This window comes from Microcebus murinus, chromosome 9 (assembly GCF_040939455.1).
Source record: "Microcebus murinus isolate Inina chromosome 9, M.murinus_Inina_mat1.0, whole genome shotgun sequence".
In the NCBI taxonomy this organism is placed as follows: Eukaryota; Metazoa; Chordata; class Mammalia; order Primates; family Cheirogaleidae; genus Microcebus; species Microcebus murinus.
In genome coordinates this window covers 27259114-27272341 of record NC_134112.1, presented here as the reverse complement: position 1 = coordinate 27272341, position 13228 = coordinate 27259114, and the positions used below count along the sequence as shown (strand labels likewise).

Sequence of the window (13228 nt, the reverse complement as noted above, 5' to 3'; positions counted from 1 at the left end):
AATATTGTTTTCCATCTCTTCACCTTGAGTCTGAATGATTCCTTTGGGTTAGATGTGTTTCCTGGAGACAGCAGATACTTGGCTTGTACCTATTTATCCATTCAGCCAGCCTATGTCTCTTCAGTGGGGAGTTTAAGCCATTCACATTTATTGGAAGAATTGATAAGTGGGATGGATTTCTGTTCATCCTGTTGAGTAGAACTCTGTTGCTTTGTTTTCTCTCTTGAGCCATTGTGGTATCTGGCCTTTCACCTTTAACTTTTGGGTGATTTTACACTGGTGGGTGTCTATTGTGCTGATCTGTGTATAACCGCCCTGCAGTTCTGAGCTGCAGGGCAGGTCTCATCTTGACAAACTCCCTGTGTTTGCTTGTCTGAGAAAGTCTTTATTTCTACCTCATAATCAAAACTTACTTTTGCAGGATACAAAATTCTGGGCTGGCCATTATTCTGTTTGAGAAGACTGAGCATGGGGCTCCAATCCCTTCTGGCTTGTAAGGTCTCAGGTGAGAATTCTGCAGTTAGTCTGATGTATTTTCCTTCATACGTTACCTGCTACTTTCACCTTAATGCTCCTAGTAGGGCCTTTTCATGTTTATTTTGGCCTGTCTGATGACTATGTGTTGTGATGTTTTCTTCTTTGCTATGAATCTACCAGGAGTCCTTTGAGCTTCTTGTACCTAGATATCTAGATTTATAGCAAAGCCAGGGAAATTTTCCTCAATTCTCTCAAGTAGTTTTTCCAACCCTTGTGAGTTTTTCCTTCACCCTCAGGCATGCCTATGATCTTATGTTAAGCCTTTTATATAATCCTTTATTTCTTGTAGGAATATTATTTCTCTGCTCTGTGACTGACTTGTTTAATTAAAGGGTGTGGTCTTCAAGCTCTGAGATTCTTTCTTCTACCTGATCTAACCTATTCTGAAGGCATTCCACTGTGTTTTGTAATTCCTTGAAGGAATTTTTCATTTTCAAAATTTGATTTTTCTTTAATAAGAATTTCTGTAGTGAATTTTTTACTCATTTCTTTCATTGTTTTTGTCGTTTGTCTTGGGTTTCCATTTTATCTTGCATTTCACTAAGCTTCCTTATAACCCATGTTCAAATTCTTCTGTCATTTCAGTATTCTGATTTTGGTTGGTATCCATAGCTAGAAAGCTGGTGTCCCCTTTTGGGGGTGTCCTTTCGCTTTCTTTGTACTTTGAGTTCTTTCGCTGTTTCCATCTCGCCTGGAGCAGTTGTTGCTGTTTAATTTGGATTTTCTTCTGTTTAGAAAATGACATGCCCAGTTTATCTCTAAGCCAGTTTGTAGTGTTTGTGAATCAACCATCCCCTGTATGATGAGTTAGTAAAAGGGTGTACAAATTGACCTTTTCAGTAGGCACTTGCTGGAAGGAAAAAGCTGCAGTGTTGTTTTGGAGCCCTATGAACAGCTCTAGTTCCTCAGGAGAATCACTGTTGCCCCAGGTGGTTGTTGGGGCCCTGGAAATTCCAGGTGTGTCCTTATTCTCCAGCAGAGAATAAAGTGGAGGCAGCTAGGTCGGGCTGGGTTGGGTGAGCCTGCCCTCAAGTTCCACCCAATCCTGGCCAGGAATGTGCAGGGGTCAAAGGTCTATGCCCCTCCTCTGGGCAAAGCTGCTAGGGAGGACAATACATACAAAATTCTAACAGGACTAGAAGGGTGAAAAAGCACGTCTATAATCCTAGCACTCTGGGATGCTGAAGCAGGAGGATTGCTTGAGGCCAGGAGTTTGAGACCCACCTAAGAACAAGACTCTGTCTCTGCAAAAAATATATAAGTTAGCCAGGCTACTCACGAGTTACTCTCCAGTAGTCCCAGCTACTTGGGAGGCTGGGGCAGGAGGATCACTTGAGCCCAGGGGTTTGAGGTTGCAGTGAGCTATGATGCTGCCACTGCACCCTAGCCCAGACAACAGAGCAAAAACCCTGTCTCAAAAAAAGGGTGAAAAGTCTCCCTCTTGTCCCAGCCTCTTAGTCTCTCTACCCAAAGGAGCCATGGTGAACTCTACACATCTAAAATTTTTTACACAAATAGATTCATATTATACATTGGTCTGTTTTTCTTATTTTATTTCAGAAAACCAGATAAGGCACAGTGCTACTATTTTAGCACAATTACTTTCACTTTTGCATGTTCCTTTCCAGTTTATATATAAGATGCTTATTTTTTGTATAGTTGCTGCCACAGTGTACAACCTTCATATCCTTTTTAACCCACATATAAGGTAGACCCCCAAGCAAGGGGTTGCTGTTAGATTTTTTTTTTAGTATAATTTGTTCGAGAGAATATATACACACACTCTAGTGGTATTTATAATTAATTTTCAAGCAAATAACATATCACATCCAAAACATAACCTCTTCTGTGAAGAGAAATTGCCTTCCCACAGCATTCACAATTTAGATGGACCCCATTCTGTAGAAAAACAGATCTGAACCTTCACTACAAACTCTCAACCCTCAGCTTTTTAGGTGCTGGAAGCTAACCTAGACATGGGTCACCAGCACAGCAGAGGCCTCTGATGAGAAAGAAGCAGTGACTTTCTGCAGTATGAATGGCCTCAGTTTAAACAGCTGAACTGTTTTGTCAATTCATTTCATTGATCAATTTTTAACGTACATCTTACCTAAACCCAATAGTAGTATCTTAACAATTCTGAGAAATACTCAGTTGTGGGTAAAAACATGTACTTCTAATTCACATATGACATTACTAATGTCCTCTGCCTAGAGCACAGAGCCCATTCAAGGTTATATAAAGAATTAGTGGGAAGACGTTAGGGTCCTTCAGGATGATGGCTTTAACGGACGACTGCAGTCTCTCCAGGCGAATGTCTGCTAAGGCAAACAAGCGCTGCACAATCCCAAACCTTTCTGTATCTTTCAGCAGAGCCAAGGTTGGATCTTCAAGATCAGATACTCCATCATCAGACAGAGCCTGAAGCTGAAATGACACATTTAAACAAATTCACCTTAAAATGTTACAGAAAATCCACATTGTTAGACAGTAGTGCACTTGGAGGTAATTCTAGAAAAAAACTAAGTTTGTCACCTTTTAAATTCCCCAAGTGGAGCAGGAGACCCTTTAAGACATAACAAGATATATTTGATTTCAGGCCAGGACCTGATTTTATCCAATTTACTTTCTATTAGACCCATTAACTCCAGTAGGTTCAAAAGGTCAGGATGCACATTTTCTTATATACATAGTATGTCTTTATTTTAATGACAATATTAGAATTTCTTATAGATTTTAATGAATGCCTCAAAGGTAGGTACCACAGTTTAATTATGCTTCCTGCCTCAAGAACCTGTGACCTTCCTTTCTCGTCACTCAGATGGCAGCTGAAATGCCACATGAGAAGGCCTTTCCTCATCTCCCCTTTCCCACCCTGCATCCCAGAGACACTTACGTTCCTCCATTATATTGTCCCCATTAACTTACTATATCAAATATCTGTTTGATACTCACTGTTTAGTCTGTTTCCCCTCACTAAACCTTAAGGTGGGCATGTGAGCTCTACCTAGAACAGATACTCAATGTATTGAAGGAACATTTGTTCTTCACAGAGGTCATTTTGGATGCTGCTCTAATGCCAACTGCTTAAAACATTTGAAATGTTTGATTTGCTTTTAGGGTCTTGATCCATGCTGGTAGTATTTTAAAAAAGATCTTCAGCAATTACAAGTTTGTCAGTAGATTTAATTTTTAAACAGACATTCAAGATCAGACTAATAATGTAGAAAGTAAAATTTTAAAAATGAAACTAAAATGTGTGAATTTTAACTGAATCTGAAGTGAATCCAAAAGAAGAATTCCAAAAATGTTCAGAGCGATGGTGACATTACTGAAAGTAACATGCAGCCTGTGCAGTAACCACGGGCTTAATGTTACCATTTGGCTCAGACTGCAAACTATTGATTGTGCTTTAGAGAGTGGATTAGGCCTGCTCTTTAAGCACAAGCACCACATCCCAGTGATTTAAGAACAAGCTCCACTGGTACAGGCTCTGCATCCTCAGCATAGTGGACAGGGCTGAGCAATATCCAGCTTCCTTCTCTAAACATCTGCCAACCCCTAGGATAACAGCGACCCAAAGGGTTGTGAAGTTAACATCCTCTATTCATGATTCTAACCCTTTTACCAGTTCTTGGCAAATGTGTTAGAATCTCTGACAGTCCTCCAAAAGAAACTTCAGAAAGTTTCTCTCAAAGTTACTCTGGCCACCAGATAGATTTTGTGTCCTGTTCTAAGTAAATCCCTTTAAGAAACACAAGATGCTCAAATTCTTTCAGGAGGCAGGAGCCTTGATGTTTTAAAAAGAGCTGTTGCACATCTAAGGGGAGATTATATGAAGACACCTAGGAAGATAAGAAAAAGGAGTTCTTTATGTTGGGCAGCTACCAAAAGAAACAAATGACTGTGGGTGGGGCTCTGTGCAAAGGCAGCACACAATCCATTCTGGATGGTGTTCTAGTAGCTCCTCTTAGAATACTAACAGAGCAGAACCTGGGGGTAACACAAAGATAAGATCCTACAGCTGATCTTCATGGAAAATGACAAGTCTGTTAGGAGGAGGATTTTCTCTTTAATATACTTCCTGAATGCAGCTGATGGGTCTGTAAATACTTAGGAAGGGCTAAGTTGGTAAATGCTGAGCACTCAGTTGCTACAAAAGGAGCTGGGCTCTGAAAGCAGAGCTGTTTTGCTCATCATTGCATACAATTAGGATAATGACACATATTGTTTTCATGACCAAACTATGCCACAAGCTTTACCCCCAGCTGGCCCAGGACTCAGACGGTGGCACATTTTCAAGTAGCTCAGTTTTTGCAGTCAATATACAAGGACACAAGTTCCTCTGGGACTGTAAAATCTGCTTTCAGTGGTGAATTACATCTAAACTGCTTTTGGGAATGATGCCATGCTGCATAGTCTTCTGATGTCTGCTATGCAAAGACACACGCAGTAACCACTTGCTCAGTGTTCCCAGAGTAGATGTATAACAAATGTCCTATCTAGGCAGTCTACCCCAATACCTGCTTCCCAAATCTAAGCAGAGCTCTGAGATATGATCCTTTGGGCCAACACAACAGACTGGCCTTGCCCCTTAGTAATTAGACCTTAAAATAATAAGACCATGCATGCTGTGCTCCTCTGCCCCAGGCTGACCAACACCTGCAAAAGCTACATTAGACTGGTTTCAGGGTAGCCTATTGGTGGTTCCTTCTGCTAATGGCTCAATTTGTAATTTAAAAAGGAAAGGCTTAACCTTGACTCTCTGGGGTTCAACTCAGCTTGCTCTTATAATGACATTTCCTGAGGGCACCAAGCTAATGATACTCCTAAAAGAGGATGAAAGAAGCTGTATCTCCCTGAGACAAATCAGTCCTGAACACCTTCCTGGTGAATCTGATGCAGAGCTGAATCAAACTAGTCTAAGCATAAAACTGCCATTGCCAATAATACAGTGCAATGTAGCACTAAGCCCTGGCCAAAATTCTCTGCAAACAATCGGAAAAGCATAAGATTTGGGGTATAAAGACAAAGTTGGGGTCCTGGCCCTACTAACAAGTTCTCTGAACAAATCCTTTCCCTCTGGGCCTCAGTCTTCCTGTGGGGGTGGTGTAATGTATATAAAAGGGGGTAACAATTCTTGTATAACTGTCCTGAAGAGCTATTGTGGATGAGAAAGCCTAGAGGTGTCTTATCAGCTGTTAGCTGTCCACCCCTCTCCTCATTTCCCCATTCTTATCCATCCCAAGCTCCCATATGGGGGGTTTCTTACCAAGTGGCAAACCGCAGGAATAATCTGGAGTTTACAGCAAGTGCCCAGCAGAACTACTGCATTATCTGGCATTTCTGCAGGAGACAAAAACCACAGTCACTGTCCTAAATAAAGTCCACAAGAACAGAGCCAGCTCCTGGATGGTATCTAATTGACATTTTAGTACCTTCCCAGGAGCTAAGCAGAGGAGGTGCTCAGCAATTGTTGAATTAAGTGAATGAATGGTGCTAAACAGGCAGCAAAGACCTTTTGGAAAACAGACATAGGAACCTGGTCACCAGCTCTGTGTTTCACCGGAGAATATTCCTTGATATTCAACTTACCAGTCAGGAAGAACTGCACAGACTCTGGGGAAGAGAATCAACATGGAAAAGTAGAAAGACCCTGCAACCTGGTGACAGAAGAGCTACGTTATGAGCACTTCCGCATATTTGGGATGTGACTTTGGATATACCTCTCTGAGCCTCGGGTTCCTCCTTTCATCGTATTTTTATTTTTGCATATGTCAGAGCACTGCATAAAGGGCTCTACCCATGTCACCAATCATTTTGGGGGGAAAAGTACAGTACAGTGTGGCCTGATCAGGGGTGGCACCACGGAAATCCTGAGGCCAGGAGCACCAACAGCAGAAGGGTGGGGGCAGCGCTGTGCAAGGCTGGGGCTGCCCCAGAGAGGCCTTGCCAAACCCTGGGGACAGGAAATCCAGGTCAGCATTGTTCAAAATGGATATTAAACACCTCCCAGGGTAGACGATACAGTTCCTAAAAGGAACCCAATCCCTGGTTGGGTGGGGGTAGTACAAGATGAGCTAAAGAAGGAAAGAGTCACCTGCTGAATCATTTAGTCCAGGGGCTGTGCGTGAGCGAGTCGATGGCCTCTGCATTAGCAGCCTTACTTATAAAAGGCAGTGTGCTGAGGTGGTGACCCCAGGAAGGCAACCATGGTGTGGGGCAACCCCTGGGGAGATGATCCCCCAACATTGCATTCAAATGTGTGTGCATTTGCCTACAGAGAAGGTCCATAGCTTTCAACAAATTCTCAAGTAGGCCCTCATCTGGCCTGTGTACCCAGCTGAGTCACTGACACATGCCATCTCCCCTGTCCATGGCATCAACACCCTCATCCCTTATTCTCAGCACTACTTTAGTTCCATATTGTTCGTTTGCTATTCTGAGCATGGTCCTAGGGGCACAGGACCGAAAGGACAGCTTCCAACTCATTTTACTACTGGACTCTGATGTCCTGGAGGGCCAGGACTTGTTATTTTCTCCTCCCTCAGTACCCAGTAGTACCTAAAACAATATAAGCTTGTTAAATGTTTCTTCAACTGAAATGAATTATTTTGACTGCTCTTCCATATACCAATTCCATTTTTATAAATGAGGTCCAAGACATTCAGAACTTGATGACTCGTGTAAGGTTACCAGGCGGTGGAGGAAGTTTTCCAGGAGACACATCACATGTGGCACTGACGTGCTAAAAACAGCTAAAAGCACCATAAAGCCAAACACTGGAGTGAGGACCTAAGAAGAGCCCATATTCTATTCTGGTACTTTCCCCAGATTCTAAGGAGGAGACTATACTATGTAGGAGGAAAAAGTCAACTCAGAAGTGCCAAGGATTAACAAGAGCATGAGTAGAAGAGCTCAACACCAGCCCAGCCTCTGTTGTCACACATCAGTGGGAGGGCAGTTAGGAGACAGCAACCCTGGTTTAGAAATTTAGAGACAATAGCTGCACCGAACGACTTCACTATCTGAGCTTCCAGCTCAGAAATAGCAAGTAAGACGCATGTTATATGTCAAGTCCGAGCAGCTACCTATGTGCAGGGTTGCAGAGAATTTGAAGCCACATTTAGGCCCAAGGAGAATGAGACTGTGGTCATGCGCAGCGCCGGCCCTGTGCTACATATTGGACATCACTCATCCAGCCTATTGATAAAAAGGCCGCAATAAGTAATGGGGGATGTGAAGTAAAGGCCTCTCACAAGCTGCAGAGCCCTGGCCTATGGATCAGCCTGACAGAATGGCTGTACGCAAAGACTGTCACTAATACCCTCGTGTTAACATCGGGAAAAAGTCTCTAGTGGAGTTCCGCAGGACTCCGTCTTATTTGCTATCACAGGTAACCAGTCAAAATTTTTATCTTGTAACTCAGAACAAGACGCAGAGCATACACTCGTCAGCACATGGAGTTGGGAGAGGCATTCCCTCTGATTCAGTCTCTAAAAATTGAAGATTACCAGGCTTCTGTTTCTGTGTGGTGCTGGGTGGGAACCTTAAATGTGCCAGAAACTCAGTGCCCTGATGATATCGACTGGGAGGGAAGTTGAGGAAGACTGGGAGGCCAGGAACAAAAAAGCCCAGCTTCCTCACGAAGGATGACCACGTCCTGATACCACAGGCCCTACAGCATGGTGCGTTCTAGGAGTGTTGGGGGGTGGCAGGGATTGCTCTGTAACTGGATGGCCACTCCCCTGGGAGGCCATTTCAGGACCCGTGCAGGAAGCTATGGAGCTGCCGGCCCAGCCACAGTTCTGCCTCCCAGCCTCGCGTGCTGGATCGCGGGATGCTCACCACAGCCTCAAAGCCCCCGATGGCAACGGCACTACACACGGGTGGGGAGTGACGAGTGTGCAGAGAATGAGAGGATCAGAAGCACCAGAACCCTAGGGGAGAACAGCTACAAAACGAAAGCCACTGCCACTCAGTTCCGCCAGGGCTCACATGTGACTCGCAGGCTGTATTTTGGGAGATGCTGGGCTTTGTTGGCAGGGTGTGCCCGTAGGTGGCTCTCCCTGTGGGGGTTAGGAGAGAGCAGGGAAGAAGGCTCACGGCAATGGAAAGGCCTCACCTCTACTCCTCCCTGTGCTGGGAGCCAGGGACCCATGTGTACCAGATCTCCCACAGTTATTTCTTTGTACCCAGAAGAATGTATACTAGGCAAAGCAATTTCAAAGTGACAACAGCCATTTCATTTCCTTTTTTCCATACCTGCTAGAGCACTGACCAGGAAGTAGGCCGTTGCAAAGAGCCTCTGATTGCTGACCGAGTCCTCGGGCCCCTGCACGCTGCACCCCACCAGCCGCAGGAAGGTCGTGAGGTTCTGCTGCCGCGGGGGCGTCAGCTCCGCCAGCAGTGCCAGCGGGGGCGAGAGACCACTGACCACGTCCTCACACTGCAGGGCGGGGGATAAAGGAGACAGTTGTTGCAGAGTTAGAGACCTGGCAGTGCAACCCAGGGCCTCTGCCCCACAGCGCACACACCTGCCTCTCACCTTATTCCAAGTAAAGAAAGATGCCCAACTCTTCTGTGTTTTAAAATTACTAATCAACAGGGTTACATTTCCTCCTAAGGAGACAGTAAGCTGAGCTTTGCCCAAGTACTGCACATTCACCGAGAGTGGAGGAGGCATGCAGGAACTGGTGGGATAGAACCCTCCAGACCAGGACAGGGTCTGCCAGGTCGTACCATGGACCAGAAACAAGTGGTTACATGCAGGACTGCGGAAAGGAATACAAATGCACCATCTCGTGGTGGTTCTCAAGCTCCAAGCTTGGCTCTCCAGCCCCCAGCTAGTTCCAGGCAGTCTCCTCTGTCCCCACAGGGCCTGCCATGGGGCAGGGGGCCCTGCTGAGCAAGCCAATTCTGCTCCACTGTAGCCTCTGGGTCCACGTCCACTCACATGAAAGCCGGCCCCCTCCCCAGCCCAACCCTGCCCAAGCAGCTTGCTTCCCCAGCGTCCAACTAGGCGCTGAGGCTCTCCCCACAGGGTGCTGGCCTGACATTTTCCTCTTGGAAGGAGTTATTTTAGGAAGTAAAAGTCAATGAGCATTTTGAAACGTTTCTGTTCTCCTGGGGGCTGAGCTCTGCATCCTTCAGAATGTGAAGGTGTCGTGGACCGTTAGGACTGTTTCACCCATGCAGCTTCCGTCACTGGCAACTAAGCTCTTTGGGCACAATCTAATTTTTAGAGGGAAAAATAATATGAATGCTTCACTGGAAACCATAAAGCATTAAAGCAGTTATTTAAACTCCCTTCACAACAGAAAAAACAAAAGAACAAAAAAAATAAAACTATAGTAAAAAAAAAAAAAATCAGGTTTATAAAGCCTCAGCTTTCTTTAGTGAAGGGGAACACGGAATCTGGGGAGTGGAGGGTCGGACAGCTTGTGTGCCCCTCACCATTTGCACAACTAAGAGTTAAGGAACTTGGCCTCCCCAGGAAATCCTCCTCCTGTAAAACAGAAGAATGCAAAGGCCTACTTATGTCTCTGGTCTAACTGGAACAGGTTGACTTGCTGGACTCTACCACACAGCCCCCTTAGGATGGGCTGAGGGGGGCCCCCAAAATATATGTCCACTTGGAAACACAGAACATGACCTTAGTCTTTGCAGATGTAACTCAAATAAGGATCTCGAGGTGAGATCATCCTAGATTGGGGTGGATCCCAATCCAATGGTGGTGTCCTTCTAAGAGACAGTAAAGGGAAGAGCACGTGAAGACAGCAGACTGGAGTGACGCTTCCACAAGCCAAGGAACACCAGGAGCCACCAGAAGTTGGAGGTGGCAAGACAGGACTTGCCCTAGGTCCTCTGGCGGTAGCATGGCTGTGCCCACACCTTGACTGTAGACTGCCGGCCTCCAGAACTGTGAGGGAACACGTTTCTGTTGTCTTAAGCCCCCAAGTTAATTTGATGAGGCTGCCCTAGGAAACTACTAAGTCCCTCTCTTCCTCACGGCAGCTTCCTGTCTGCAGTTAGAAAACTAAGGACCTGAGAGAAGGAAAGGGAGACAAGCTTTAGAGTTAAAAGGAGGTGGAGAAAACTTTAACACAATTCTAGTCTGGCTCAAAGCCCAAGAGGCCCAGCCTGTGGACGTTCCCAGAAAATCCAGGTGAAAACACCACCTTAAGACAAGTCTGGTCTTACCACTTGTTCCAGGGCCACGAGTAATTCCTCATCGAACAGGACCGCCTGGAGGACGCTGCTCACTGCCGTCTGTTGCGACTCTGGCAGCTCCACAAAGGGTTGGAAATTCCTCTCCAAGAGCAGGGTGGCTGTGAACACACAGCATACCCAGTCTCGTGACTGCTACGCACGTCTCACAACACGGGACAGCAACTCCTGCTTTTTATAGCTAACTGTCAGTTCTTTCCCAGATATTCCCGGCTACAGAGTCAGCCATGGAACTTGACGTCAAGTTAAAGGCCACCCTGCATATTTTTCAATAACCAAACTCCTACCAGAGGCAAGGGAAGGAGAGTGGGACGAGAGAGAGAAAGAAAGAAGGAAGCTGGGTTTTGTATTTCTGGCTTCACTCTCCTCTAATGACTCTCTAAACATTAATTAAGCCTAATCAGTCATTTTCTGGAAAAGTCATTTAGATTCCTAACACGATTTCTGTAAATTATAAAGCTGAATTACTAAACACAAGTCGGTACTTTTATAATACTTCAGAGCCATACAAATCCCAAAATACGTTATTTTTCATGTCCTTTCTTATAATACATTGCAGATTTTGTACCCTTTAATATTTAATGCACATTTTTCAAAGAAGCTTGCACCGTATTTTCACGGCAAACACAGCTATTCTACTTTTCCCATCCAATCCCTTCCTCATGAGTCCTCAAGCTGAGCACTAGGCCCGTTATGCTGTGTCTGTCACTCACGTCCCCCCTGTAGAAGGCTTAGGAGCCCTCTCCTTGTAATCATCTTTTTTCTTCTCTAATAGTCAAAAGCTTCTCATAAATTAAAGATTTGATAAAGCAATGCTTTCATCTTTCCATCTGCAGGGATGCACACTAATACATACATGCACCACCTGTGTTGATGGAAAATTCCAGCAAACAGTTGTAGAAAGCCCCATAGAGAAGAACGTCTAACATCATTAACCGACATATTCAAAAACTCCCTTTGCCAACCCCAGCCTGAAGAGAAGAGCTGTGCAGGTTGGCCTAGGTTCTGAGGGCACAAAAACCAGGCCCCTACTGTATTCCTGCCCGGCACACCTGGCTGCCCACCTGACAGGAACGGCCGACTCCAAAGGGAGGCCCGCGGGAAAGGCCGTGCCAAGAGAGCTGCAGCACTCACTGCCCTTGCACGTCCCTGAGGTGCTGCTCGAGGCGGCAGGACCGCTGTGCTGTGGTGCTAACCCACAACAACATCTTTTAAGTGGCAGCCGAAAATCACACCCAATTATCCATCTCAAAAGAGCCAGGAGGGAAAGACTGGGCCTGCGTTGTCATCACCTCCAACACTGACATTTTTGCTGCAGAAGCAAAAGCCTCCTCTGGGGTTTGGAGGAGCAAAAGCCTCATCAAAGCTCCATGGGGGAGTCTCTCTTGTCGCCCTCCAAGCCAGAGGCTGTCCCCCAGCTCTCTCTTGCACTAAGCTTTCACCCCGATTATTTGTTTCTCCTCTTCCTTGTCCATCCCCTCCTCCTCCTCCTGTATGCCACACTGCAGCCCACAGCCCACCAAGCAGCAGCCATCTTTTTAAAACACAACAGGCTGTGAGGAGCTAAAGGAATTGCCGCAGGCCCGTCCCGGGCCCTGCCCCTCTTCCTCCTTGGCACCGGGCAGCCCGAGCCGTGTGGATAACGTGAGGCTCCACGACGGCATTCTGCCAGGCTGACAAAGCGTCGCTTGTCTTGGCAATGAAGCCTGGGATATGACGACACAGATGCAAAACTTGAGTTCTCCATGCTTGCTGTGACTAGCCGTTCTCAGTAGCCAGCAGGGCTGCTGTGGTTACTAGGAAAGAAAAATGCCAGGAGCCTGACAGCTTCCCTCCTCGGCCTCCTAGCTCTGCTCCACGTAGGGTCTTTCTCCCCACCTCTCCTCAGAACATGGCACCCAAGGCCCGGGGCTCCCTACGCTCCAACCACAGTCAGTCCTGCCGAGGGGACCAGGACTCCACTGCACTGCCCTGTTTTGTCAAATGTTTTCTGTGAGTCATTGAGGGGTCACTGATCCTGAAAGCCACATGCACCTCTTGGGACCCAGGGCTCAAATGGCCCTCAACTGCCCACGCCCCGCCCTGCTGGCAATACCTTGTTTTAAAACACTGAACACCCCATCCTGGGAAGACGTCCCGTGTCCAGCATCTGGCACGTCCACGAATGCAAAGTCTGGAAAGACCAGGGGATCCAGGCAGACAGACCCAATTCTCCTCTTGTGCTCAAAGCCACCGTGTTTCCCTCGGAGGAGGCAGAATTCTGTAGTGCAGGAGAAAGGGACAAGCCAGGCACAGGGTCAGCCTGGCCTTGCTGACACATTCTACCTAACTTGGGGGAGGGGGTGGGGCAGGGGACACTTCCGCCCTCTTGCCCATAAAACCTGATTCCTACACACATTATGCTGCTTGGCCAAAAACCCAGCTACTTCCTACAAACACAGAAGAAATGGTTGTTCTTAAC

At 46.3% G+C, this 13228-nt stretch overlaps 1 protein-coding gene across 4 annotated transcripts in view; it reads right to left on the bottom strand.

The window, feature by feature from the left end:
- Positions 1 to 2596: 2596 nt before the first annotated feature.
- GSDME (gasdermin E) overlaps positions 2597 to 13228 on the bottom strand; it is a 46238-nt gene continuing 35606 nt past the window's right edge. For all 4 annotated transcript variants that reach the window (XM_076006368.1, XM_076006369.1, XM_012773329.3 and 1 more), the window contains 5 exons: positions 12863 to 13027; positions 10741 to 10868; positions 8803 to 8986; positions 5810 to 5883; positions 2597 to 2964 (listed from right to left, as the gene is read on the bottom strand). In XM_076006368.1, coding sequence (XP_075862483.1) covers positions 2734 to 2964; positions 5810 to 5883; positions 8803 to 8986; positions 10741 to 10868; positions 12863 to 13027 — 782 coding nt within the window. In that variant the 3' untranslated portion in view covers positions 2597 to 2733. The remainder of the gene's footprint in view (positions 2965 to 5809; positions 5884 to 8802; positions 8987 to 10740; positions 10869 to 12862; positions 13028 to 13228) is intronic.